This window comes from Rhamphochromis longiceps, linkage group LG18 (assembly GCF_057381845.1).
Source record: "Rhamphochromis longiceps isolate RC_006_pf linkage group LG18, R_longiceps_female_GT1.1, whole genome shotgun sequence".
Taxonomy (NCBI): Eukaryota; Metazoa; Chordata; class Actinopteri; order Cichliformes; family Cichlidae; genus Rhamphochromis; species Rhamphochromis longiceps.
This window is the reverse complement of record NC_140574.1, coordinates 11061400-11082116: the sequence shown is the minus strand read 5'-3', so window position 1 is coordinate 11082116 and position 20717 is coordinate 11061400. Positions and strand designations below refer to the sequence as shown.

The 20717-nt window shown below is 43.1% G+C and overlaps 1 protein-coding gene across 4 annotated transcripts in view; it reads right to left on the bottom strand.

Moving 5' to 3' along the window:
• Positions 1–8844: 8844 nt before the first annotated feature.
• The window catches only part of mtcl1 (microtubule crosslinking factor 1), an 84418-nt gene continuing 72545 nt past the window's right edge, over positions 8845–20717 (bottom strand). For 2 of the 4 annotated variants that reach the window (XM_085388463.1, XM_085388464.1), the window contains 3 exons: positions 20335–20414; positions 18292–19867; positions 8845–9681 (listed from right to left, as the gene is read on the bottom strand). In XM_085388463.1, coding sequence (XP_085244589.1) covers positions 9478–9681; positions 18292–19867; positions 20335–20414 — 1860 coding nt within the window. In that variant the 3' untranslated portion in view covers positions 8845–9477. Of the gene's footprint in view, positions 9682–15207; positions 15266–18062; positions 18088–18291; positions 19868–20334; positions 20415–20717 lie in introns of all 4 variants that reach the window. The other 2 variants (XM_085388466.1, XM_085388465.1) reach the window with 2 other exon arrangements.

Sequence of the window (20717 nt, the reverse complement as noted above, 5' to 3'; positions counted from 1 at the left end):
CCTCAGGAGCCTTCGCATAATCAGCACATCTGTCTATCTTCCAGTGGCATAAAATCAGTATCATTGCTTCAGCCCTGCACGTCGATCCCCAGTGCTCAGACTTCTATAAGCTGTCAGCTGAGTCCTCAGACATCAGCTGCAAGACTCCACAAAGGAGAGAGAGCACGAAGCTCGTCTCATCTGTTCAGTGAGATGCACGGAGATTTGAGAACTCAAGGGGGAAATGGCTCTAGACAATCTTTCAGAGACGGCCAGACAGCCGCCGCTGCATTATTCATCACAGCCCGAATGGAAAACGTGGATCTTTTTATCTTTTTCAATCACAGCCAAATGTCAGAGCAAACATTGAAAGGCAGTGTCATTTATAGAAGTGGTTTAATAAACATACACAGTTTTACTTAGCAGACTTCATAGAATAACCTGAACTAATATCACAGCTGCTGGCTGGAAAGAAAGAGAGAGAAGTTTCTTTACAGTATTTGTTTGCAATAAGAATCCGGCTGGAACAGTTACTTTTTTGGTGCTGTGCCATCTCAGTGATAAAATCACATTAGCAGATGTTTGTCACTGAAAATCCTAAAACACATCCAGTGACCTCTTTGATGACTGATTTATTTTTCTTATCAGTTAATTGGAACATTTTCGAGTGACTTTGTAAAGCAGAGTGTCATTTAAGAAAGCGAGGGCAAAGAGAGATACAAACAAAAGCATAAAATCCTGTTTTTACACTAACGTCTGCTAAATATTGCATTTCTGGAGCATAATATCTTAGGAGGTGGTGGCATTAAAATGCAAATCTTAGAAATTTAGCAAAGAATGCTTTATATTTAATTTCTTTGTTCAAGCGGTGATTGCTTTTTTGTTTTTTGTTTTTTCAGAGGAGAAAACTCCCCAAAATAAACAACATCTACAGCAAAATGACCATAGAACAATAAAAAAATGAGCAAATTTTCACACAATGTCTCACTTGCAGCTCACGTTACTTACCCAGACAGCATTCGCAGAGGCTATAAATTAACACATGTAAACTGATCAACACATGTGGCAAATGCACCAGAGAATGAGGCATAAATGAGTTACAACACAAAACGAGTTTTCGGATGATGAAAAAGCCAATGAATGCCCATCGCAGCCTTTGTTTCCTGCAGTATGCTCTGTTGGTATCTGCACATTAAGTACATTAGCAGTTCCAAACACAGGATTTCTGGTAAATCTTTTCCTGGAAAACCCATCACACAGGATGCGATGAGTCTAATCAAGCGATCGTCCATCAGTCAAACTTTTTTTTTTTTTTTTTTTTTTTTAGCTTTGTGCACCGTGCAGCTCAGTAAAACAAGAAAAGAGTTGTTTACATGTAGTAGAGGATGAGTCAGGATACACAAGGGACACAAACAGGCAGAATTCAAGCCAAACGTGAAATGCATAAATGATGAGACTGGAACAATCTGGCAGCGTAAAGATGGCTGAAGGTGAACATGTCGGTGTGAATGCTGGCACTGAGGTTATTTTACAGGGAAATAGAGGAGTTTGTAGCCATCTCATATACCTTAAAGAGTGAGGCAGGACATACCCTTCACAGGCCACCAGTCTTTCTGTGTTAGTGCATCACAGAGCTAAACTAGAGAGACAAACAACCCTGCACTCTCAATCTTAGAATCTCTATTATATATGAAATGAACAATCATGTTTTTAGTCTGTGGGGGGGAAAGTAACCAGAGAGAATCCTACCAGGCACAGGAAGTACATGTCAGGAGGTTTGATTCATGCCAACCACAACCTGACCTAGCAACACAGAAACAGAAATCCATAAAAAACACTTCACTACACTAAAAGCACTAAAAACACAACACTGATCAGCTATTAGGTCAGCTAGCAGGCACGTGTTTGCCATTACAGCCTGATGTCAGTGGAGCAGACAAGGGAGAGGACAAGTTGGTTGTCTGATCCTGCCATAACTAGTATATGTTAATTCTGAAATCAAGCCCAGTATCTATAGTTCTGAACAGTTAATGTGGAATAAATAAAAGCCTGAATTTTTATTACTTTTACTATCTATTAATAAATAGACTATCGTGTATATACACACAATATCCACATGTTAAATCACACACAAAGACACACAGACAGGTTATTTCTATCTTTGATCTTTGGATACAAGGCACTTTGGTTCAGTCCCGCCACACATTTAATTCCTGCTCCCCTACATACTCAAAAGCACTTAAAATCAGACACTGCATGTGTTGATCTGCCTTTTAATACTGCTCCCAAGAAATAAATATTCTCCTGGTTTGAGTCCAGGTGTTTCATTTATTGAGTCTGTATTGAAAGGGAATGTTTTGAGGTGTTTTTCAGCCAGTGCACGTCACCTGGATGAAATGCACTATATGGCCCTAACCAAACAAATGCGCGACAGTAGGAAAGAAATCCTCTTTGTATATTTTACATTTCTCACCTGTATATTGGTTAGTGTTATGATCGTTCTGCTCATAGACATTAAACTAGGGCGGAAAGAAAAATGCCAAACAGACCATCTTGTCCCCTTCAGCTCATTTCAGCAGTAATGTGCATAATACTGGAAATCGTCCTGCCTACTTCAGAGAAATGCTGATCTCTCATCTGAAATTATCAGCCCTGATCTACACTGAGGATGATGAAAATCTCACCCTACTCTACACAAATCGTTTAAATGAAAGGAAAATAAGGTAATGGCAAAAAATCTAACTGAAATCATAAAAATGTATGAAAAACAATCAAACACAGACTTTCAGCTCACCACCACGATGGTAAAAAGCTAAAAACTTCCTCTTCAGCTTGTAATGGCTTGAATATTTAGTAAAATTACCATCCATTTATATCACATTGACCTTCAAGTGATATAAAATTCATCATATGTCAGTGTCTGCTTCAGGATATGTACTGTATTTGGGTGTTACTTGTATTTTGCAGAGGTCACACCCTTTTTTTTTTTTTTTTTTTTAAATGACATCAGAAACAGCAGTATGCGACATTACGTGATGGCAGAGCTTCAGTTCATCCTTTGTCATTTTTTTTTTTTTTTAATAAATAGGACAGGGGGAATGAATGAGAGAAAGAGGGGGAGAGAAAGAAAGAAAACCAAAGGGGAGAAGAGACGGTGAGAAGGGGGGGGAAGAGAGAGAGAGAGAAAAAAAAAAAAAGAACTCCTGGGTCACCTGTATGGAGAAAAAAAAAAACCAAACAAAAAAAACAAACAGAGGCGACAGCAAACAACAAAGAGCAACATAATAATAGAGAAAACAAAGCACCATCACAATAAACTAGCTAGCCATAGATATCAATATTTACTAAATAATAAACGATATTGTGCAGCACGCAAGATAGACAGCGCACAGTGTGCTTTGAGGCAGCAGCCAAGAAAGCTTTAGTCCGCGTCTGTGAATACCCATGTGTGCATACCTGTGTGGATCAGCATGCTTGCATTCCAAAGGTTTCTCCATGTAATGATCTGCTAGGGAGTGTGGGGGGGCCACAGCCCCGTCCTCCAGGGTGTGAAGCGGGTATGGAGGAGATCAAAACTCCAGACATCCAGAGGCCCCCAGAACACAAGAGACCATGGAAGACCAACAGAGGGGCAGCCGCGCCACTGTTCCAGTAAGAGCTGAGGAGAGTCCCAGATGAGGGCTCGCCCAGCAGCCGCGGAGCAGAAGTCAGGGGGAGTTGCAGTGACGCACCCATGAGCTCCGCCGGCCCCCAGCTGTGCCTGAGTGACCGAGCCCCAGGCCGAGAGGCCGGGGGCACCCCACCTCCAAAGGGGCCCGAGTGAGCCCCAGGCCCCAGGCCCCGACAAGCGGCCGCCAAGGAGTGAGCCGGTGTGTACCCGGACGCCCACCCCCAGACACAAAGAACCACCAACACACCGACACCTGAGGGAGTCCGCCACCGGCAGGGGAAGTGGTGGTGGGTGGAGATAGGCCTCCAAACCTTGGAGGGCCTGAGGTGTCCCCAGAGAGGTGGCGTCTGATACCCAACCTGACATATAGACACAGACATACAGGCACACACAGACACAAACATCCATTCCCACCCTCATGCTCTCATATGCACTCACTCCACACTCAACCAACGTGGAGACAGACATAAAGAGACGCTGTACACACAATCACACTCCCCAAGCGTACTCTACAAACCGGGTCTAGGTACCCTTGCCCCTGGAGGGGGGAATTGCACCCAGACCCAGGTGGTGTTACCCTTTTCCCTGCGGTGGGGAGAGGCAGACCACCCCGACTCCGCAGCAGCAGGGAGGCCCCACACCCCAGACCGCAGTCGGATGGCCAACTCCTCCTACTAGCCCTCCCGCTCCAGCAGGCCGCAGAGAATGGGGGTGGGAGAAGACTCCAAACCTCCCTCCACCCACTCATTGTAGTGTTGATGCATATGTGTTCTAAGGTGCAATTAAAACCCAGGAGGGCATGGAGCTACCTGCCAAGGAGCAGCAGGTAAGCGCATAGTCCCTCCTGCTAGCCCTCAATGACTAAGTGTATTTAAAATTGAGAGGTGGGCAACGACGTCAGGGGTGAGGTATACACCCTGATGGTAATTTGGACTCCGTGATTGTGCCCACCCCCAAGATCCATTTATATCACATTGACCTTCAAGTGATATAAAATTCATCATATGTCAGTGTCTGCTTCAGGATATGTACTGTATTTGGGTGTTACTTGTATTTTGCAGAGGTCACACCCTTCTTGCCGTGGCCGGTGTTTAGCAGCGTGTCTGTGTGTTTCAGCAGGGACTTCAGGGCTGGAGTAAATTATTCAGCTGTGGTGGATTCCTCTCGGGTGGATGGAAGTAAAAGAAGAGCATCTTCTCCTTCCAGCCGCTGACCCACTCAGTGCCATCAGCAGCTCCCAGCGTGCAGCCGGGACGCTTTAATTATTCATTCTTATAACTCAGTGAAAGGTATACGGAGGCCTTCAGCTCTCTGCTTCTGCCTCTTCATCACTCTCTCTTTCCCCTCTCTGCCACCATCACACGCTGTCCCTCTGAGCCAATAAAAGCCCAGTGTTTTCCAGTTTAAAAAAATAAATAAATAAAATTCAGTTTAGAGATTAAATTCTTGAACTTTGTTTGTTTGGAATTAAAACATTGAAAAGTAGTCAAATAAACAAGAGAAGAAATAGGACCTTTGTCTGTATTAGCTGCCAGTCAAGTACTTTAAAGAGCCTGTTGCACTGTACAGGGAACTATTAGGCACATTTCCAGCTCCATGTTTGTATTGTAGGACTCTAGGGTAGCTTTGCATGATTCTCAGTGCAGCCCCCCCAATGTTTAAAAGTAGCTGTTTTAAGTCCTCTCCCTTTAACACCACTTAAAGGGTCTTATTACTGATTGGCTCCCCCTCGTGAGCAGGTAAAAGGCTTGAATAGCAGGTGGGTGGGGCTTCTTGGTTCCAAGCCAGAGCTGTGTGCCTCAGCAGACCACATTAGGGTCCCTATGACATCATGCAGAGATGTTTTATCGCTGACAATAAACACGTTTCCTGATCACTTTTCATAAGATGATAGCAAACTAAAAAACAAACTACCAGGCTAATTAACAAAATTTTAGGAATAAGCCAGAGTGACATTTGAGAAGATTACTAGAGCCACAAAGACCCAAAGCTATTTTTACCCTGTTTGTTAAACATTCCTGAAATTATAAGACTTTTTTTTCTCATTTATATATTTTGTTAAATGGGGTTAGGTCCTGTGTCTTTAATGTATGGAAGCTTGTTTCTGTCACTGAAAATAACAAAAATAAAAACAATTTTCTGCCATCCATAGGTGAAAATTTCAGGTTATCTTAATGTTAAAGTTTTAGTTAGTAACAATTATTTTCAGGTACCAAACATGTAATTTTAATATAACTGTTACGGCCGAGACCGTTTTGGACGAGTGACAGGACTCAAACGCAGGACGCCGAACAGCTCTTAAGTAGATTTTAAGAATAATGTTTAATGTTTCCACAAATATTCATAAACAAAAAGGTGAGAGTAGACAAATACGACGTTCCACCACTGAAACTAAGTAATGATCTGGTCCGGGTCAGAGAGTGCAGATGTTCAGATACGGATTAGGAGACATATGAATATGTTGCTGGTTCAGAATCCTCCTTCGTACTGCGTACTTGCCAAAGGAGGTCGGAGATGACGTAGAGGGGTGAGTAGTCCGGGTGTGAAATCCAAAAAACTCCTGGCGTGGAGGCAGAGAGGCAGGTAGGTAATTCGGGTAATAGCCTGTGGGACTGCCAGATGGTCCAGCATCCAAGTAGGAGCTCTTCGACAGGGGTTGACAGTTGGGTGTAGTGATGTTAGCAGAGAATCTGGCGAAGAGAGATTGAGTACGCTGGCCTTATGAGTCCCCGGCTAAATTACCCACAGGTGTAAGCGATCAGCAAAAACACTGAGGCCCCTCCCCGGGGTGGAGACGCCGGCTCGGAGGGAGACACACTGGCACACACCCGGACCATGACAATAATAACCAAACAATTTGACTTGATGGAGCGCAGACCCATCAAAACTGAGAAAACTGAGTATTCAGTTCAATTAACACAAACATTTTCTTCCTTCTCACTCTCATTTAGGTCATTTGCGCTTTGGTTCTGCTTGTTTAAACTGTAAATGGATGCCCCAGACAAATGTGGACCGGACCCGGAGGTCAGCATATTTGGATGTGGAGTATATAAATATAATGAGAAACCAGAGCTCCCCCTTACATCTACCAACATTTCACCAGTTTATGAATAGGTGATACTAGACACTTAATGAAAAAACGTACATTTATTATTTAGGGATGTTACATCGAGAGAATTTTGGGAGTATTATCCATCCCGTCTATGGAATGTGAGGGAAAAGCACAGGCCTGTGTTGAAAAGAAAACCTTAATTAGGACTGTTCACAACATAAATTCTGCTTGTGTTTTAATATAATTGTTATCCTGGCTTCCTGTTTGCTTCCATAGCAGGATGTGGAGCAAAATAAATTACTTAAGAGCCCCTTTAGCAAAACTGAATTTACAGGTTAGGTGAGTTTAGTCAGGGTATTTCTAGTAACCATATGTGCTGCTCAATTCTTTTTAGAAATATATGTAAATATCAGTTCTTTGTGTTTATTCTTTATTTTTTAGTTGGACCTGGTTAATGTAGATATTTAGTTTCTCATTTGGTTATCCAGATACTCACCTGAGGCAGGTAGAGCATAAAAGGAAGTCAGCTGCTTTCAGAGGGGTCGGTGTGTTGGTGAACTCCTGCTTTAATAATACAGGCTATAGGTTGGTGAATTCAGCCTCATGCTTTGTTTAAACCTGAAGCTACTGCTGTCTGCTAACTCTAACTAACCTGATGAGTCAATTACATCCATAAGTTATAATGGTGTAGAAACACATATCTGTAAACTAGTGCTAAATACTAGTGGCCTCTGCTGGCACTCCTCTCCCTCAGAGTGTCTACACCCCTGACTTGAGTTTTTTGCCCATAAGGATGGGTTACACACACACAAGGAAACTATCTTAAGGCCTGAACTGCTCTTAGTCTTCTTCTTCTCTCAGCTCCTTCCTTTCCGACTCACCAGAGTAAATCATCTGCCTCAATCTCACCCTATCCCCAGCATCCTCCTCTGCCACACCGACCCTCTCAATGCCCCCCTTCACTACTTCCATGAATCTTCTTTGTGGGCTTCTTTTCCTCCTGCCTGGAAGGTCCACCTTCATCATTGTTTGTCCAATATTACCGCAATCCCTGCTCTGCACATGTCTAAACCATCTTAGCCTTGCCTCTTTAACTTAGTCTCCAAACTAATCAACCTGAGCCGTCCTTCTGAAACACTCTTCTAATCCTGTCCTGCCGGAAACTCCCTTTTGCAGTCAGTCTGAAGTATTCATACAAGAAACTGGTACGCTGGTGTTGTTGTTGTTGTTTTTCTTCTTTTTTTCAAGTTCTTGAGGTCACCACTTGGGTCAGATATGGTGTGTAGCAGCTTGAATCCCCAGTGTGACTCCAGTGAGCTTGACCTTTACTGTTCTATCTAAATAAGGGCAAAATGTCCAAAAAATAATCTCTTTACAGTGACTGACTCTGCCAGGGGTAGGTAAAACAGCAGATTCGGTCCTGCAGACCTTTAAATAAACTAGTGGGGGTAGTAGTAATGGTCTCTGACTTGCACAATAACCTGGGAAACAAGAGTAAGATGGCACAACGTGATGCAAGAGGATTTGACTTCTGGGAGGACACAATCTTCTTATTCGCATTCTCTCTTGTGTGCGTCCCACCCTGACCCGCTGTAACCCTGTGGTCTGCACCGTAATCCACACGCACACGGTTCAGGATGGCGTGTTTGCCAAGAACGCAAACTTGGGTCTAACGAAACAGCGCACAATCCATCATGTGCTACAGCTAACGTATGTCATGGAGAGATACAAGAAAAGAGGCGGTCTTGGAAATACACATTCATATTTATTACCATTTAGTATTTACATAGGACTATAGCTCGTTAAGACTTTTTTTGACATAGACTTTTCATTTAAAACATTCATGTTTTCCACAATCCCTTTTTCTTGTCAAAAGAAAAGGTTTTTCCTATCCAATAGTAACAACTGTACAAAGCCAGCCTGATAAGTACAATAATTTACTTAAAAACATCTTATTTTCATCAATGCAAATCATGTGACAACAAAACAGTCCCCTCCCCCAAACAGCTGAGCTGAGCAATCACAAATGACTATAGCTCTTTATGTACATGCACTAAAGTGCTAGTATTCATGCAAATATTTGACCCATATTTATACAACTGCCTTCCAAATATGCATGTTATTATGTTTGTTGTCACCCATCTTCTACATGTCTACAGAGTCAAACATTCATCTCAACGTAAAAATAAAGACGGACACGAGCATCAGAAATGACATCATGTGTCTCCGCTTCAGACCCGGTGAAGCAGAAGTTGTTTTTTTGTTTGTTTGTTTGTTTGCTTCCTTGTTTTTGTTGTCTTTCCTCTCCTTGAAGGTAAACAGAAAAGTAAAGTGAAGCTTTAAAGGCTGGCAAAATAAAAATAAATAAAAAAAGGATTTAAAAAAAGTTTGCATGAATGTTTATGGGACAGCGATGAAGAAAAATAAAAATGTAAACACAGGAGGAGTTTTTACCTGAAAAATAGGTTCACTCACACACACACACACACACACACACACACACACACACACACACACACGTGGGTGATGGTTAACTCAAGTATACAGGCACCTCTTATGGAAACCTATTTTTCTGTATGTTGTCTTTAAATACAGTACATTCCAGGTTCTTAAAAAAAAAAAAAAGGTTCTGGTTCCTTGATGGTCAGCTGGTGCTACTGGTTAGATCCCAACCCCTCTCTCAGGCTCCTCTAGAGGGAGTCCATATGTTTGGAGGGGGTTTTCTGAGGTACTGGGTCTGTTTAGGCAGAGGTGGAGGAGGAGGTAGAGGACGGCTTTACGGCGGCTCCTCACCCTCCAGGATGGTCTTCCGGTGTCCCGGCGGCGGGAAGGTGAACCTCCTCTTCGAGCCCTCGCTCCACTTTGGGGAGGAGGAGGGGGAGCGTGCGGCCCAGCGCGAGGGGGGTCGGCGGTTGGCCGGGCGCGCCGGTCTCAGGAAGCAGGAATCCAGAGGCGGAGCCACCGGAGAGCGAGGCAGGTCCTGCCAACGACAAGGAGCTGTCAGAGAGGAGCAACGGGGCGCCTGCAGCCATTTGCCACCGAGGAAAACAGGAAGTGAGGAGATTCATACAGAAAGATGAAGGGGAGCGAGTGAAAGAAAGCGAGCAAAGGTGCTGATTTAGAAGTGACGTGCACATGAAACAAAAATAAGGAGCAATGTAATGAAAGAATTTTAAATGAAAGCCATTTCATGAGGAACTTTTATGTTTTCACTTGTTTCTTACTTTATTCTTGTTGCAGTTTTCTTTCAGTGGATATAAGAACTTCAACCCCTAACATACTGCTCCTAATGCAGTTTTTAGTCTGACCTGTTCTGCCTGCCTTATCTGAAAGGATTTAACTTAAAACTCATTTTGTTTGCTTGAAGCTGGAGCAAAAACCAGCAGGTCAGCCTTTAAATAACTTAAATAAGTGACAGACGTTTAACCTTCTCACCTAACAGGAATGTGCAATCTGGTGAAAAAGGCAAACAAACCAAGAAAGAAAAAAAGGTTACATAGTTACTGGAGACATTTAGCTACGGAAGCAGACAAGAGTCAATTTGAGCAGCTGTTTCAACCTTCCCTCTGCCACTTAATAGCACTCAGTTACTCAGGGGACACAGCAGCTAATGACCCACACCTGCTACCACCATCACTGGTTGAGCGAGCAGTGCAAGCGCCTAACATCACTTCATTTGACACATTTTAAAGAAGCTTCTGTTCAGTGATTTGTTATATTTGGCTGGTACACTGGCAAAACACAAATGGTATGACAGATATAATTTAAGAATTCTCCGCAATCAAGCATCATAACGTTTGAGTCTCTTGGTGTTTTAAAAACCGACTGAGAAACTGACAGACACAGTACGGTAGAGACTCATTAAGGGGAAAGTAAGGCCACCTTACTGCCCAGTCTATTTCCAGTCTAATGAGGGCTTTACTTTCCAAACTGAACATTATATTATATTCAGTAAAACTTAAAACCAGCAAATCTAAACTTATCAGAGAAGCATTTACTGGGGTCTTAGAGTACAGGAAGTGAAGGTCTATTTTCCCATAGACTCCTATTCAATGTAACTACTTTTTGCAACTGGAGAAGCCACCCCCTGCTGGCCATTAGAGAGAATACAGGCTTAAGACTGACAGGCTTTATAATGCAGAAAACATATACAGAAACACTGAAAAAGCCAAATCCACGGTTCAAAGAAATGTCTCAGGTACACTAGAGTAAAAATCAGATGCCAACCTCCACGTGGAAAAAAACAAGAAAACAAAACCAACTGGTTACCTAGAGGTTGACAATTCTTGTAGGTGACCACTTTCAGTTACGAGGTAACTGCACACAGGTTGCCTGGTAGGAGGCAAGCTGTCTTCAAATAATACATTTGTCCAAATAATCCTACTTGGACTGACTATAGTCGCTCACAGACTTAGCAAAGGTTAGCAAATAATTGCTGTCTAATTTATAAATGTAGACAGATTGCCAACATATTGCAGTCACTCTAATTCTGTGACAGGTCTCATGAGGAACTCAGCTGGTTGCCAACTGGTTGTGTTCTGGTCATATTCCTATAATATAATCAGAGCATTAAATCACTGGATTGTCCAACAGATGGCAAAAGATTTATCATTTTCCACATTAAAAAAAACAGAAACTTATAATCTTCTTTCATCTTGACATACAAAAACTGCTTTGAAAATGGCAGCTGACTGCGAGTGGTTGGATACCTGGTCCCAATCTTCAAAGCAACCATTTCAAAGGGAACAAGATCACACAAGTTCATTCCACAGAGCTGGCAATGTTACGGTGGCACTGCTCAGACCACTGTTTTCCTGAGTATGACTGTGGCATAATTAGACCACAATTAGAAGTTTATTAGATTTAATTCAGAATTTTAAACCCTGACTCTGAAGTCATCTCAGTGTTTAAAGAAGTCCTAAACTGCAGATGAATCACTTGCGTGCCACAAATCTGCTATCAGAGGTCACTGCAGGCATCAGGTGATAGAAGTCCATAAATACATGCAGTCCATTTGTGCAATTTTGCATTGATTGTAACGTCTAAATATTTAAACCTGTTAAGTGCTTAATTGGCAACAAAGCTTTATGCATCTGTCCCCTGGATGAAAACAGAAAGTGTAGAAAAAAAGGCCACAAAAAACTAAAACTATGAGTGAGTTTGTTTTCCCCCCTTCGAGTGAAGTCAGAGCATGAATCGAGTGAACGATCACACCACTGGCCTAAAATATTAATAGCTCATCTCCAGGCGTTAGATTTCACTTGAAGGATGGAGGACAAGAAGACCAAAAAGCAACAATCTAGTTCGGCTAAAAATACATGACAGTCAGGCTGCGGTGGTGTGAGAAGATGAACTGGAGGAAAAATAACCGGATGGATGGACACGTGGATGGAGGATGAACAGATGTGCTACACAATCTGCAGCAAGTCCTGCAGAAAAACAGGTCGCAGAGTTTGACAGGAGGCGTCTGCGCCAAACCATCAGTAAATCATTAGTTTATGAATACAGCTGATGGGAATACAGACGATACTGCTTGTGCAAGATTTCCCATGTGACGCCAAAGCATCAGATCAAACAATCCCACAAGTCAGGCACCTGTATACAGGAAGTCAGTATACACGAGCGGATATTAAAAAACAGCAAAGTCAACACCTGTACATGGACCACAGCTTCTAAGTTTTTGACCTTAAAAAAAGATCCACCTTAAAACCCTCTAGTGCAAGAATAAATAAAAATCCGTTTTAGATCAAATGTATGTCCATTAATTAGCCTGAAGTTACAGTATGACCTAAAATATCATCAGATTTTCACACAAGTTGATAAAAAAAAGAGCCCAGATAAAACAATTAAATAAAAATCTTAAAGTCTGTCATTTATTTACTGAGGAAAACAGTCAAGTATTTAATATATGTGAGGGGGAAAATTATGTCAACCTTGAAAATAATCAGTAGTTAAAGCTCAGTGGAATACTACCGTAATCAGGTACTCACATCCTGTGTTATCTAAGGAATCTGGTTTTTACAACTCATTTGTGGACGAGAATCGTGGTACGAGCAAAAGATTCCTGAGGACTTTAGAAAAGTTTTTGCTGCTCAACATCTCTAAGGATTTTGAAGTTATTCAGACAGATTATGTACAAATGGAGGAATGTGAGGAGCATCGTTTCCCTCCACAGGAGAGGCCGACCAACGGTATTACTCAAGGAGCAATACAGCAGTCTGGGAGCCCACAAAGGTTCGTATACATTTGTCACTGATGATATCAGCTGTTGGGACTTGTGTAAAAATATGATGATTATTTGTTATTCTTACTGAGAAATGGAGAAATGTCTTAACACCCCTCTAAATTTAACCAAATGCTGCATTTCCTCCCTTTGTGCCAGGCCTGCTGTAAAGGATCTGTATTTATATCCATGAAGGCATCTTGTTCACCGACATCACTCAGAGTGTTCTCCACTTTGTTGGATGTTGTGAAGGAGATTTTTCACCACGGAAAGAATTCTGTGATCATTAGTTTATTTGTCTTTTTAAGAATGTTGATTTGGAAACTTCTGAAGGTATTTTTCACCTCTTCTGTTCCTATACGAGTGGTGACAGGACTGTAGTGAGTCTGATGTACCCTCAAGTGGCGATATAAGCGGCGGTTGTCACAACGAACGCAGTGACTATAAGCCAGGCTTACCGATGGCCACTGTTCTTTCAAAAGCATTTGAGAAATATCAGAAGTTACGACCTGCTAACACTTCGTTCCAACACGACATCTGAAATGACCAATATGACATGGTGAGAATAGACACACTTCCCTGCAGTTTCTAACAGTGGATTTTTTCCTTAAGCATGCACAGTGTACCAGAATATTTAGTTCATTTCTACCAGAAATGACACAAAACCAAGACAGTGCAGAGGAAATGGCGAGTGTTAGCAGCAGCCCGTCTTCATTGGTTAATCTTTGTTAGTCTGAGAGGAAATGGTAAGAAGACGTAAGAAAGCGCTGTGTGGACAAACACGTGAGAAAAAAAGTACAATATTACAAGAAAACATCACAGTCCGTCTAGCGGTGCACGTAAAAAGGAGGACCTGGTAGAAACACAGTGTTAGAATAATCCAGCAATGCCTTATGAAGCCCAAACAGACAACAATCGACCTGTGAATGTGTGAAATGTCCAAGAGTCGTCTTTTATGTCATGTTCACTGGCAAACACTTTGGCAGAAATATTAAAATCCACCAGTGATCAAGACCGAAGACTCTTTGGGTTACATGAATTTAAGGACCATACCAGTGTTTTTGCATGACTTCTTTTCCCCCCAATCAGTGGCAAATAGCAGATATTTTATGTTACCACAAAACTATTTAGCTTTTATATTTAAGTGTGACGAGCTACTCGCTGAAGCTTGAATTTTTCTTTAGATACATACTGCAGTAAAAATCCAGCACAGAGAGCAGAAACTGTGTAATAAATCTAATCTAATTTTTATGTCTGCAAAGGTTTTATGAAATGTGTTTACAGCAGGATTACTCAAAAGGTAATGAATAGATTTGCAAGCACTCATTTTTACACCTGTGTTGATCCAGGAAGTTTTTCTGGAAGGATTCTTTACTATTCTGAGGCAAAAATGGGCATGAAAATTACTCCAGGACTATTAGCTGTGCTTTTCAGACATGGGCTCAATTGGACATTACTGTGTAATCCAACCTCCCAACTAATGTCCGATTCAAATGCATCAGAAATGCATTTTCTCACATGCACCTCAACCGAATAGTGTCTAGAAAAGTTTAGGGCTGTAGTGTATGTCTGAAATTGTCTTTATAAACAAAACGGGAGGGCTAATAGTTTCAAACTGAGGAAGTTATGTGTACCAAAATGCACAAACTGCCCGAATGGCTACCAAAACATAAAAAGAAGACACACAGATTATACACACACAGAAGGAGTGTGATTTCATTCTCTGCAAAAGATTATTCTTTAAGTGCTAAATATACAGGTAAGAACCTGTAAGGTCACTTGTATGAAGTTGCTGCTCTGGCTGCTTTTGCTGCAGTGGAACTCACTGATTTGTGCTGCTTAATAAACCCCATCTCTCACTTTATGCAAGTCACTTAAACGTGTTTTTTTTTTACAGTACAAAGAGACATTTTTATTAAAATTTTGATAAGCCAAGAACATATAGTATGGTGTTAGTTACAATAGTGGATGGGAATCATGGGTAATGTTCTGCAGCATGCAAAAACACCGGCATGGCCCTTTACAAAAAACTGATGATCCACCAAAAAATATGAGCATGCACTCATTAACTGGGAGAAACAGATGCATGGCCGTCGCACGACTTTTGACACCACTCCAATGGCTTCACACACTGTCACTGTGCTATCCTGTGAAGCATGCATTAATGAAGAGGGAGGAGGTGGGGGGGGGGGGCTGAGGTCTGCGGGGCGTGAGGTTCCTGTGGTTGGTGAACCCACCGCCAAAGGTCATAGAGGCAAAGTAGGAGGAGGAAGAGGAACTTACATCACGGAGACTAGCAGATTTAGAGTCCCCAAGGAGTTGTTAGTATGACAGTGTGGTTCTGGATCAGAGCACAGAGGACAGGGAGGAGGAGATAAAGCCCAGAGGGGAGGAAAGAGGGAGGGGAGGAGAAGGAGGAAAGATAGAGCGGGAAATGTTAATTGGTAAAAATCAAGCAAAGGGGAAGAGATCAAAGAAAAGTCAGGTATGTCGAAGGCAGAAGGCAGAAATAAGGCGGACCACCCAATAAACACACGCACACAGCTTCACTTAAAACCTGGAACTTCTGAAAGGGGAGGAGGGGGGCAGGCCTAGAGACTGGTTGGCAACCACCTGGCAACCACTGGTTGCTAGGGAGTGGTTGCCTGCTGTTGTTAGGTGAAGTCGGTTGCAAAGTGGTATACATCAAAAACCTGGTTTCTTAGCTCGCTAGCTTCTATCTAAATACAATATAGCATGTCCTGACTGCGGGGTTTTGGAAACAAATTAAAACGTACAGCTCTGCTATCACTTCCAGCATAAATGAAGACAGAAAACTAAACAGCAGTGACGTTTGTAGGGTTACTGAAGTTGGGCTAGCTGGTATATAATGATGTGCTACGTGACCGCTAGCGACACAGCTATGTTAGCATAATATAAACAAGCTAACTTTTTTTCCACTCGATAAAAGTTACCGTGAGTGCTGTCAGTGGTCAGAAACAAATGTAATCACATGGCAGGATGCTGTAAAAGGACCAAACTTCAGCCAGGAGAACAACTGAGATAATCCATCCACAATACGAGGTTAGTCATTCATACTGTATACTGCTGCATGGGCTGGGCTGTAGTTACATCCTAAGGTTTTAAAAACTGAGCTTAAATAAATGATTAGCGGTAATAAAAGCCGAGGGAGGTCAACAGTGATCACTGACTGTTTTAGGAGCTTTTTGAGATCAAATAGAAGAAAATACATAACATTAAACATGTTAACAACACAAAAGCCATATTAAACGTAGAATACTTTAGACCCGGAAGTAGGATTCGTCGCGTCATCACTGAACAACCGGATTTCTTTAGTTGCTAAGAAAGTCCCCACTCACAAACTACTCACTAAGTGCTCATGAAGAGTGAACATCAAAGCAAGAGTGCAAAGTTAGAACTAGAAACTGAGACCATTTACTTTCAAAGTAAAGGTTGCACCTTTTTCAGCAGCGAGGCACAAGTTTTACTTTGAAGGTGAAAGGTCTCCACAACTTTTCAGGGTTCATTGAAACTTGATGGTTACCTAGCAAGTTGGTGTCTTTAGTGCACATTGTGGGTGAGTCATGGCAATCTGACAAGCAAAGGAATCACAAGGTTTTTGGTGCGGCACCCTCTTTGTGACCAGTTTAACCTACCTACTGCAAGCAGCAAATCTGGAAAGCACAAGAATGCACGGCAACATTTAGGCTGGGAGCACCTTGTTAGTTTGGCAATGTCATGGTTACGGTCCAGCTTCACCACTCGCAGCCCAGAGAGTCAGTTTTATTGCTAACTGTGACTAGAATAGATATTAAAAGCTTACATCTTTAAAAAAAACCTCACAAAATATATTTATTCAAAATAAAGAAAGAGGAATAGAAAAGAAATGTGTGAAATTGAGCATTAAAGAGCAGCCTGGATTACTTCCAAACTGTCCTTAACAGTTAAAACTTTGGGTATAATTAATATGAGCATCTACCAGTACATGGCTGAAAATAAGGAAAAGCATAAAAGGTCCCTTTCAAACTCATAAGCTCCTCAGGTAATTGATCGAAATGGCCACATTTGTGCAACAGTCACCAGCAGCTCATTCATATCAGCTTATTTACTGCTACCTTTTATTAATTTCTGAATTATAAGACAAAGGCTGCATTAAGACGAGGTTTGCTCCATACTGCCTGCCACTTCAAGAAATAAAAAGTATTTTCTGTGAGTTTGTTCTTACAAAGCAAACAGAGACACCAAAACGAAATCCACATTCATACCTCTTCTAAAAAATTGACATAACGCGTGGTTACGCGCCATCGCAATCCATTACTTTCGTGCTATTATCATGCTGTAATCATTATCCACAGAGTCACAGTTTTGTTTCATGAATGATCGCACGCTCCAGTGCCATTCATAAAGTCACATATCAGACTGTAATCTTGCTCCTGCACATCAGTGAACAGCAGCAGGTGAACTCTTGATGTTATTAACCAGCATATGTGCGATTATATTGCTCCCTGTACATGTACACAATTTCAAATATACAACTGGTCTGGGGAACACAGATTTTTTTTTACAGCTGTAATGCAGCATGACCTGCTTTTCATAGGTTTTAATCGGTTTATGGAGAGTCAAATATGAGGCGTGCCGGCAGATACTGTAATTATTTCATTCAGGACATATATTAATTAATTAAAAGTCTGTCACATTTTTTGCACGGGTCAGAGAAATGGGTGGTGAAAACAGCCTGAACTGATTTCATCGAGTGAAGTTAGCGCTTTCCCAGGTTTATTTTGGTACGCGGGGGCGGGGATCCAACTCCTTTAAAAACCGGAGCCACTTAAAATTCTGCTTGAACACTTGATTGGAAGGCGCTGCTAATGATTAATTAAGGAACTGTGTAATAGTGATCCCACTCAGATCGCAGTTGTTAGACCATTTATTTCACTTCTCCACTTATCAGAGACATAAATCAGACTTCAGTCGGGCCTCAGTGATGGTTTAAGCACAGAGGTAAAAGCCACACTACAAGGAAGCCACTGCAGCAGAGATGAAAGTACAGAAGAAGAAACCTTCAAGAGTTTCTACATGCAGCGATAAGAGAAAGTTCAGTGTGTTGCAGAGGAGGGTTAAATGTTTTATAACATTACCATTGCATCAGTCAGTGCTTTTGATCTGAGGAAAGAGCATGAACATTTTAGTGATTGTGCACATTTTAAAGGTGAATTCTTGATCATCGTTTGTCTGATTAAACACAGATGTCTTCAGACATTACACGGGAACTCCAAGGCGGTACCATAAGTATCACCGTGTCATAAAACATGGGCCCCACATCACATGAATGATGAAGCGATGAATCCAGTGCATCTGTGTATTTACCTCCATGCATCCTGACTGTCCTCTGTCTGACTCTGTCTGCCTGCTGTTGTCTCTGCCGTGGCTGCTCGGTCCTCCCGCCTGCAGCCTCCTCTCCTCCCTAAAGTTCTGCTCCTGCAGCTTCTTGTTGAGGATGCGGGCTGCGTTTTCAGCCAGCGTGTAGCCCGGCGGGGCCGATAGATCCTGCCGAATGCTCACCACCTCTGGGTTCTTGTCGCCCTGCGTCTCCACTATTAGCTGCACAGGGCTTGGTGAGCGCCCGCGAGCAGGCCGCAGGCATTCCTGCGCGTTCCTGGGGTCTGCAGACAGAGGCCCGTGAGCGGGGCTCGGCTCAGTGGTGGAGGGTGGCGTGGGGCGGGAGCGACTTGGGGACTTATTAAATTTCTGAATGGTGTCATAGGCCACAGGGGTGTGGTCGATTATGTTGAAGAGGCTGGACAGCCCATCGTTGATGGTAGTGTGCACAGGGCTGTCGCGAGTGGTGGTGGAGCGGGCCCATGCCGACTCGTTGTTCCCTTTCTGGGGCGTTGTGGGCATGGGGGCGCGGCTGTTATTGGGTAGCTCGGTTTTACTGGACGTGGATGGTTTGCGCTGAAGTTTCGGTGAGCCGTACTTTGGGGAGCAGCAGGGTCGCTCGAACTTGCTCTGGACCACAGGAGAGTACTGAACTTTCCTTGTGTTGCGTGATGGGGACGAGATGGGCGTGTTGCCACCTTTCGGGGTGAGGCAGCGGTGGGGGCTGCTGGTCAGGTTCCTCAGCAGGTCTGTCTGCAGACCCACGCTGATGGTTTGGGTGGTCTGAGTCCCTCTTGTGGTGAATCCGTTGGTCTGGCAGGCGGTGTCCCGGACAACAGGCCCCGGTGGAGAGCGGATGGCGTTCCTCACAGAGATGGCCACCTCCTTCATGTCGTCACTCATGTTTCTGGAGAGCTGAAGATCCAGAGAGGATGCATAGCCCACTGTGGGGCAGATAGGAGACTGACTAGGAGAAGTCCGTAGTCCTCCACCCTCCAGAAGGCAAGGCCACCTTGCACTGCTGAACACTTCATCCGGCCCACTGGCACCCACCCCAGCCTCCACTCCTCCCCTTGCTTTGGTCCCCTTTGCATACAGGAAATCGGGATCCTGGGCAGTGGTGTGCTCAGCTGCCCCGGGTCTGGTGGGGCTGTGGAGGATGTGCACCCCGTAGTGCTCCACTCCCACTCCTGCTGCTGCTGCTCCATTGCCTCTCAGTGGGGACTTGTGGCAGTGCTCAGGGCTGCTCAGGGTGCTGGTGGTCAGGGTGGCGCTGGTGGTGAGGAACCAGGAAGCGGGTTGGAATGGACCAGGAACGGCCTCTCCTTCCCGGGCCTCTGTTGATTTGTCTGTCCACACTTCCCGCAACAGTCCCGGACCAGAGGTGGCTGACGGGAAGTCCCAGCCCTTATTGTTGAACTCCTCGATGTACTTGAGATCATCTGGAGACAGAGGCGGGGTGACGTCGTCTTGGCCCTGATCGCCATGACGCGTCTTGTCAGGGAGGAACGGTGAGCTGTCCATTAACCGCTGGAAGTCGCTCATGGAGCACACCGACTTGGCTCTGGACACACGCGCACACACACACACGCACACACACACACACACACACACACACACACAGAGATCATTAACTACAGCTAAAGTCAAATGTCTCAAACTGATCTTCATAACATCTCCTTTATTTTCCCACAAAAAACCCCCAAAAATCTGTGGCTGCTTTTTTTTTTTTTTTTTTTTTTTTTTTTTTACAAAGGAACTCGGTCTGTGTTTTAAAACTTTGTGAATTATTTAACAGCGTAGTGAGCTGGATCTCATCGCTGCCATAAAAGAACAATCACCAGTCTCCCCGTCACTACAAGTCACACTTAACAGAATCAGCAGGGCCGATCAGTACGTACGAGCAAGAAAGTACTGCAGGAGGCCGGATAATCTGCAGCCAGTTAGTTATTGGTTAAAAATTTACAGCAGACTTTACAATACTCCAGCTTTTTGAACTCAGTTTAACATAATTCTGTCTCTGGTGGTTACCTGAGCAGACTCCCACCCTCCCTCATCTTGTCTTCTGAGTAAGCAGCAGCATCTTCTCTCTCCGAAATCTCATTTAGGGCCTGAAAGGCAACAGACACAACAGTTAAAACATGTTGAGGGAAGGGGGTTCAGTGCATAACCCTATTTAATCTAAATATTGTGGAATTTTGGCTCACTTGTGCAACACAGTTTAGAGAAGTAAGTGCATCTTCTCCTGGAAACAGACACTGAATGATAAATTTGTGCTTCTTAGATTTTAATATACTTTTAAATATAACCTCTTAAAATCTAAACTGGTGTTTGTGAATAATGTTTCACACTTCATAGCTAAATGAACTAATAAATATAAAACAATGAAAGAAGAAATGAAACACACGTATTAA